Source organism: Cicer arietinum, chromosome 3 (genome assembly GCF_000331145.2).
Source record: "Cicer arietinum cultivar CDC Frontier isolate Library 1 chromosome 3, Cicar.CDCFrontier_v2.0, whole genome shotgun sequence".
NCBI lineage: Eukaryota > Viridiplantae > Streptophyta > Magnoliopsida > Fabales > Fabaceae > Cicer > Cicer arietinum.
In genome coordinates this window covers 64,650,416-64,659,130 of record NC_021162.2, presented here as the reverse complement: position 1 = coordinate 64,659,130, position 8,715 = coordinate 64,650,416, and the positions used below count along the sequence as shown (strand labels likewise).

The 8,715-nt window shown below is 27.9% G+C and overlaps 1 protein-coding gene and 1 non-coding gene across 2 annotated transcripts; both read left to right on the top strand.

The window, feature by feature from the left end:
* Positions 1–3,638: 3,638 nt before the first annotated feature.
* Positions 3,639–6,069, top strand: LOC101504033 (photosynthetic NDH subunit of subcomplex B 2, chloroplastic). The gene is made up of 3 exons (XM_004493092.4): positions 3,639–4,282; positions 5,092–5,532; positions 5,751–6,069. The coding sequence occupies exons 1-3, from the start codon at positions 3,854–3,856 to the stop codon at positions 5,946–5,948; spliced, it is 1,068 nt and encodes a 355-aa protein (XP_004493149.1). The 5' UTR covers positions 3,639–3,853; the 3' UTR covers positions 5,949–6,069.
* A 526-nt stretch (positions 6,070–6,595) lies between these two features.
* On the top strand, positions 6,596–6,820 carry LOC113785979 (small nucleolar RNA U3). Its single transcript, XR_003472161.1, has one exon. It is a non-coding gene; the product is annotated as a small nucleolar RNA U3 (small nucleolar RNA).
* Positions 6,821–8,715: the final 1,895 nt, after the last annotated feature.

Genomic DNA, 8,715 nt, shown 5'->3' with positions numbered 1-8,715 from the left:
AATGTATTTCAACAGGAAACTAGATAGTCGTGATTGAAAATTGACATAATATAATAAAGTGGCTAATAAATAGAATGAACTCTTTCAAAAAATAAAAGTGGCTATAAATTTGTGTTATTAATAAAAAATAATTAATATTTTTTTTTGCATAAATAGAAACATCCTATTAATTCTAGAAAGGATGGGTTTGTCAAAAAATAGTAATAATAGGTGGTAAAGCCAACTCCATTGATATTAATCTCCATATAAAATTAATTAAAATGTACGTAAATAAATTTTTGCTTATTACTATTTTAAAAAGTTAATCTTGATTAACATCTGTTATGAAGTGATAAATGTCCGACTTGTCTAAAAAACCTAACTTTACTTTATTCTATTGTATAGATAAATTATATGCACCTTAAAAATATCAACTAAAATTGTATTGAAGTTAAATTAAAAATTATATTTAAGATAAATTAAAAACTGTAAAAAGAAAACTTTAACAAAGTCAATTGGTATAAATTAGTTAAAAATAAATAAAACAAACCAAATTACTCTTTCAAAGTAAATGTGTAGTTTGAAATACCAATGTCGATTTATAAGGAATGCGTGTTTGAGTTGTAAATGTTTATATTTAAAATTTCCTGTAAAAACTTAAGATTTTAACTAAAGATTGATCTTGGTTGTGAAAATAGAAAACAAAAAACGTTCTTAGTTTTAACCAGAAATCAAAGAACGTTATTGGTTAGTTATAACCAGTAATTCAATTTATATATTTAACTTGATAATCAATCAGACTTAAATTAAATATAGATAAGGTAAGAAATACCATACAACGATATATTCTGATTTACCTAACTCGGGTTACATTCAATTTTCACAATTGTGATATTTTCATTAAATGTTCAAAACGAAGAACAATTTTGGTTTACACCACTTCTCCAGATCAACCTTGATCTGTTATACCACAAGTCATTTCCACTCAGAAAGGCTTTCGAAACAATCTTCTATCAGTCTCTAGATAAGAGTTTACACTTTACCTTTTAACCTTAAAAAGATTTCTTACAATCTACTCAAACTATATTCAACTCTTATAGTTTTAGTTTTACACAACAATGATTAGATTCTTTATACAAGATTCAGTACAAATATAACAAACAATTGAAATATAATCAGAACTGATTCTTCTTGAGAAAATAGTAATTTCAAGTATGTGAATGTGAGTGATTTAATGAGACTTGTTAGCACTTGAACTTCTACATTTTTCCTTGAGCATTGGTCTTCCTTTTATAGGCTTTTAAGACATTTAATGATGGTCAAAAAGAGCTATTGGTAATGTTCTTGTCAGTCTTGACCAAATACCGTATTATATGATAAAAAAATGTTCCAACTTTTGAATATTTTGAGTTCTATTGACTGGACTGATTTTCTTCGTTCTTGGCAATCTTCTCTTGAGTTTTAATGATCCAATATTCTTCATATATTTCTATTGATGTCATTAGTTTAATATGAAATTTTGATTCTTGCAAAACAGACTGAGAAAATGATGGTAATGTGTTGCATAACGATTGTTGAACATTTTGGAGAATGTTTGATCATTCTAGAAGTTCAATGATCATTCTGGAGATTGATAATTGATCTGGAGATTTAATCTTGATTATTCTGGACGTTTGTCAGACCTTTCTTGAGGGTGTTGTGATGTCTTACATATCTCAAGATCGTTCAACGTTCTTGGCAATCAATCTGGAGAATGATCAGTCTTGTTTGATCTTGCCTGATTCATAATTTTTTCTTTTGTGATTTGAATCGTTTCTTTGACTGGAACGGGTCATATTTATTCCTTGGACATCAATGATAATATTAGTGTTAATTTCAAAAGCAATATCTTCTTGTAATCAATGGAGATTGATTGTTCTAAAAGTTGACTTGATCATTCTTGGTCTTGGATAACATTTTCTGTTTTTCAGATTTTATCAATAATGTTCTCCGTTCTTGTCTGTTTAGATATTTGCCTTTTTAAGTTGATTTCTTTGCTTTGTTTAAATCCTATCTTTAATTTAATATACTCAAAAGAACAAGTTAAATTAACATAACATTTAAAATAATAATTAACTTTTGTTTATTTTCATCAAAACTTAAATTGAGAGTTTGTCTTAACAATTTTCTAATAGTTTTTTTTAAATTTAAATTTTTAATAAAAATATATTAATAGTTTAAAATTATTCTGAAGTTTAATTAAAAAATAAATTTAAGAATAACTAATAAAATCTAACTACTAATAGTGAGTTTAGAATTGTTAAATACTATACTTGGGTGACAAATAGCACACTTACTTTAATGTATAGATTATTTTTCTACGAGAAATAAAAAAAGATAAAATAATAATGCAGCAATGAGATGATATAATGTTGTCTCTATGGGTTCAAGTAGAATCAAATAACTATTTGATTTTGAATTCTTTGTAAGTTTTCTTATTTGAAGCAATGGTGAGCGATATATTGATTTTATTGTTTTTTTTCTTTTCAATTTTGATTTCAAACTAACAGTCTGAAATTGCTAATTATTTTTTGTGAAATGAGTTGTCTTCCACTAACATTACATTATGGTATTTCTAATTATTATTAGTAATAATGTATTTATTTAAAAATTCAATGCCCTTAGTTCTTCATAAATTACTACACAAAAATAATTTTCATTTAATAAAATAGTTCAATTTAATTTAATTCAAAAATAATTTGATTTTGTTTAATAAATATTATAACAATTTAATTTAATTTGATAAAGTTTAATTAAATTAAAATCAGTTCAATTTAGTTGAACTCTTAAATCAAATTATTAATTTAAAAATTCAATTTAGTTCAATTCAAGATGAACTAAAATTAGTTCAATACAATTTGGTCGAACCAAAAATCACTCTGATTTTATTTATTTACCGTTCTAATTTAAAATTAAACTTTATTCGACATTAAATTTTGTCCATCGCTTATTTTTACAACATAATCTTGTACAACGAAGCTTGTGCAAAAATTAACACTATATGTAACGGACGGTTATTTCATAAAGAATGTAATTTGACTTGATAATTTTTAATGGCACAAAATAAGTCAAAACTAAAATGTAGACATTAAAATATTTTATTACACTTAACCTTCAATTGAACGAATTTCAATATTTCTTAAAGATTTAAGAAAAATAATATTGTTTAGTTGGATAATTATTAAGTAGATATTAATAATGATTTGATGTAGGAAATATATCTTTTTAGTGTTTTTTGAAATTGAAATAGTATTTTATTTCATGAAAGTGAGTATAATTTATGTTTGTAAGTTGTAAGCATGAAGATTCAATATTCATAAAAAAATATTCAGTTATTATTACAGTGTAAAAGATCATTAACGAGGTTATAAATCATAAAAAATAAAATAAATGAATGTGATAATTGTAACATTCTTTTGTTTGTGCCTGCAAATTCCGTAAAATATTCAATAACTTATTTATTTAATTGATTTAATCCTCCAATTTATGATTGAGAAATATAATCTTCAAATTTTGTTCTTATTGAATATTTAATTAACAATCAACAAAGTAAATTTAGTTTAATTACCTGAAAGAACCCTCCAAGGAAGAAAAAAAAAAGGCAAAATGGATAACAAGGGAGTTCTGTGGCAGTGCTGAGTTACACACTCCTTGTCCTTTTATGAAACTATTAGATTCATCCATTCAACACAAATCCATGAGTTCAAAGCAAATATCAAATTCCTTCTTTGAGGAACCAAAATTCAAGCACTGTTGTGTAGCATTATATCATTAGCATGCTCATTATTTGTTTCTGTTGAACCTCTTTAAAGGACCATATTGCTTATTATTCTCTATGGCTTCTTTTCTTTCCTTATCTCTTCCCAAATTAAACATAATAAAGTCCTCTTCAGCTACAACTAGTACACCAACTCTTTCAACTCCTGAAGCACTCAATGACAAATTTGGCAGAAAAGGTATCAAGTTCTTGGAGTCTAATAGTATCCCTATTGTTGAGCTAACAGTTAGAAATGGAAGCTCATTGACCTTAAGATTACCTGATGCTCATGTTACATCTTACAAACCAAAAGTGTTTTGGAAAGATGATGGACTTGAGGAACTTTTGTACACAATTCATGCAAGTGAAACAGGTCTTTACAAAGCCAAAGGTGGAATTGGTTTGGTTTTGAATGAAGTATTACAACCTGGTGCAAAAGAGTTATTTCCTTCTAGTTTGGAGTGGACTGTAAATGATGTTGACTATGATGCCATTGATGCTCTACAGGTATTATTTCATAGATTATTAGATACCCTTTTGCTTGAAACTGCTGAATTATCAGTTACATTATACTCCCTTCATCCTACAATATAGGTCACTTTAGTAAATGACAGATTGATTAAGAAATATACTTAGCTTTGTTAATTGCTTTTATAAAAAAAAATATGACTTACATTATAAAATTATCTTATATTAATGATATGAGAAAGAGAGGTTGTATGAATTGAAAAAAGAGAATAATAAATAGTTAGAAGTATAATAGGAAAAAATATTGATATTTCATTGATATTGTAAAATTACATATTTATAATTCTTACCCTCTGGTTTCCCAAGGTTGGATTTGCGGTGGTCAACATTTTCATGCATTCAGTGCGTTGGTGACCGTTGGATCGAGATTGGACGGTTCGAATTTTAGTATAGATTTTAATTAAAAAAAAAACTAAAATACTAAATTTGAAATCTAGATTTTTCAATCTCGATTCAATGGTCACCGATGCGCCTGAATGTATACATTAGCCTAAAGATAAGTAAAGTCTTTCTAAATATTGTTTATCCTAGAAATTGAATTGGGATTGTAAAGGACAATTCGTCCAATATGTGAAATGACATATAAGATACTACAATGTTTTTTTTTTTCTTCTAGGGTGACTTATACTATAGATCTAAGATCTAAGGGAGTACATAATGAACATTAAACACAACTATTGAATTAATCTATTTTTTCTTTTACTTTTTGCTAGCACAGTGACAGGGAAATACTGATTCAACTTGGTTGTTGTTGTTTAATGTTTATGCTTCTATTATCTTTTCTGCAGGTTGAATTGGTCAGTACTAACAGATTTTTTGACATCACTTACATTGTGAGCCTTTATCCAGTGAGCATGGCCACAGCAGTTATAGTTAAGAACAAATCTCCAAAACCTGTTACTCTAAACAATGCTATACTAAGCCATTTTAGATTTAACAGAAGAGGTGGAGCTGCAATCAAAGGTCTTCAAACCTGTTCATACTCCTCACTCCCTCCTCTTGCTTCCCCTTTTCAAATCTTGACTCCATCAGAAGCAATAAAATCTGAGCCAAATAGATTCATTTCATTTGGTGCTGAACCTCAAGTGAAGCCAGGTTCATGGACTCAACAAGGTGTCCCTATTACTCTTCTTGAGAATAAGATGAGTAGAGTTTATGCTGCACCTCCTAAAGAAAGATCAAAGGCGTTTTATAATACACCGCCTTCAAAATATGAAATCATTGATCAGGTTAGAGTCATGAATTTAACTCTAATACAATATTTTTTACATAAGTTGTCACATAGTTGATACATGAATTTTTACAAATTCAACTAATCATAAGAAAAATATTGACTATTAAACTAATTACTCAAAAAGTCACACAAAAGATTATTTCTAATTGGTTAACAATAAAAAAAAAAGAAAAATTATACAGACACTGCATACCTGAATAGTATTTTTTTCAGGGACGTGAGATTTTCTACAGGGTGATAAGAATGGGATTTGAGGATATTTATGTGTCAAGCCCTGGTTCCAAGTCAGAGAAATATGGAAAAGATTATTTTGTATGCACTGGTCCTGCTTCAATATTGGTGCCTGTCACTGTGAATCCTGGTGAAGAATGGAGAGGAGCACAAGTTATTGAGCATGATAATCTCTCATAAATCACATTAACAAATATTTGCTCTTCCTATGTATATTTATTTAGTTGATTTATGTACTATACTATAGTACAATACTATTACTATCAATAAAATAGGTTACATAATGTTTGCAGATTTTTCATTTCATTGGTTCCCTTGGAAAGCACTTTGACATGAGATAAATCTATTGCTAGAGCACGAAGAACAATATTGATTTAGTGTATAATAGTTGAACCAGCCAAAGCAGAGAAAATAATGGTTTGGCATAGATCTAAATAAATTTGTGCGCATTCGTGTGGTTAACGGATTAGTTAAGATTATGCAATTAAAAATAGTGAAATTTATATTTTATACTTTTGTTTTTCAACAAGTTAATATATACTGTATAAGCTATGAAGCTATCTCTGATTGCATCGCTTTACCACTGACTTTGGAGTCAGTTCTAAAATATACAAAGAACATCAGAAAGGGATATAGTATGGCAACAATAAGTTTAGATAAATTTATCAAACGTTTTTCCAAATTGACGAGCATAAACAGTAACAAGACGTGACAACAAACCTCAGAAACCCCGTTCAAGAGACTAGTAGAAGAGTCAAATGTAGTCCCACATCGCTACGTAACGAACAAACAAATTATTTATATAATAGCGCGGAGGAACAACAGTCACGACCTTACTTGAACAGGATCTGTTCTATAGGATCGTACTACTGTGTCCTTATATTCTAAGGAGACAGGAACCTACATCTGGTGGATGACACGTGGCCGTGTGATCAGAGCGTGATTAACGGTTCTGAGGTGTGAGCTTCCGGTGACCACCGCAGTTAGCTGTAGAGGATCGTTTCCGGGTTCACTTGTGGGCCTGGGATGGTTACACGGTTGTCTGACAGATTTCCAAACTTTTTTTATTTTGCCTCAACGAAATTCCTTAGTCCCTTGAGCAAAAACATATGCAATGATACCAAATAATCTCCTGTTGTAAAATTGAAGACTATAATAGTATTTTTTAGCAGGAAGGGATCCAAATATCTCGTAGATGAGAGCTATAGATTGTTTTAATAATAAATAATATATTTTTGGGTAATAATAATAATAAATATTATGTAAAAAAATTATGATAATTTAATTCTAAATAATTAATATTTTATAAAATTAAATTATCATTACTTTTTAAAAAAAAAATATAATTAAATAACATGTGATAGGGAGTTTAAATAAGTTTTTAGTCCATATAAAATTTCAACATTTCAATTTTAAATTTTGTAAAATAAAAATAAACTTGTAGTTCTTACAAAATCATTATACATACAGTTAGAGATGTCAAAATAAATTAGTCCATATGGGCGATCTGTCTAATCTACTAAAACATATGGTTTGAGAATAATTATTTTAGTCCAATTTTTTTAAGGCTTTTTGGCTCGTCTGAATAAACTCATTGTCCATTCAGATTAGTTCGTATGAGTTTCATGTAACCCACAAAATCAATTTTAAAAAATAAAAATGTTTAAATTGGATCACATAAAAAAAAAAGTTGATCCAAAAGAGATTCAACACATTAGTTCATCTATCCATGATCTAACACTAACACTCATTCTAAATTGAACTAAATATTAATTTATAATTTACACTTATTTAAATTAATTCATTCTTAATCTATTTATAGTATACCATAAAAATAATGCGTGTGAAAGAAAAGTTTCAAATTAAAAAAGTTGCAAATAAATTTACAAAAAATAGTTAAAAAAATGTGCGGGCTATCCGCCCAGCTCACAATCTGGCTAAGGTCGAACTCGGGTAGTATTTTTCAGTCCGTATTAAGATAGGGCTTTTTGGTCCGACTAAAAATTGCATGCAATCCGTTAAGACTAATCCTAATTTGGCCGAGTAGCATGTTTTGATAGGTCTATGATGCAGTTTTAATACTTGCCGTTAAGTTAACATATATTTTCAAATGAATTTTTTTACGAGCATGTTTATTACAATATAAAAAGTTCCTTTAAAAAAAATGAACTTAAAACTCGACTTTTAAATTTGTATTTTCATTAATCTTATTTTTAGTTTTTACATTTAAAAAATTCATATTTAATTAATATCAAGTTAAAAAATTCTAATTTTTTTTAGATAATATTTTTTTAATATTTTAAATACGCTTGTAAAAAATTATTAAAAAAAAGTAAATTTAAAAGTAAAAGTTGTATTTTTATTTTATAAAAACTAAAATTAAATTTTTATAGGGTCTAAATTCATATTTAACCTATAATACGTGAGAACAGGAAGAATAATGTATAATATATATAGTATGCATGTTGCTTGGGAGGGCGGGGGGTTGTAGTTTTCTTGATGGCGTACCTCAAACGTAAGAATCATCCATGTTTACAACGTAAGAAAGTGCCTACCACATGATTTAAGTGTTTTTCTAAATTGAGGCACAATCAGATCAGTCTTCATTTGTTTGGGTGCTGAGATTATTCTTTGATTGTGTTCCTTCTTAATACTTAAAGAGGTTATATGTATTTGTAGAGACTAATGAGTGCACGAGAAGAAATTAATAGTGTTTAATTGAAATAGACTTTAGTGAAAGAATATTTGTTTATTCGTGTGACTCGTAATAAAATAATAGTAACTCTTGGAGAGATTTGTGCGAAAGAGTACTCCGATAACTTGAAAATGTTGGTAATATTTGTATCAATTTATTTGCAATAGATATATTTTGCCATTGTAAAAGAGTACAATCAATTAACATTGTTTATTTTACTGTGTCAGTGATATAATAGAATATACGATTGTA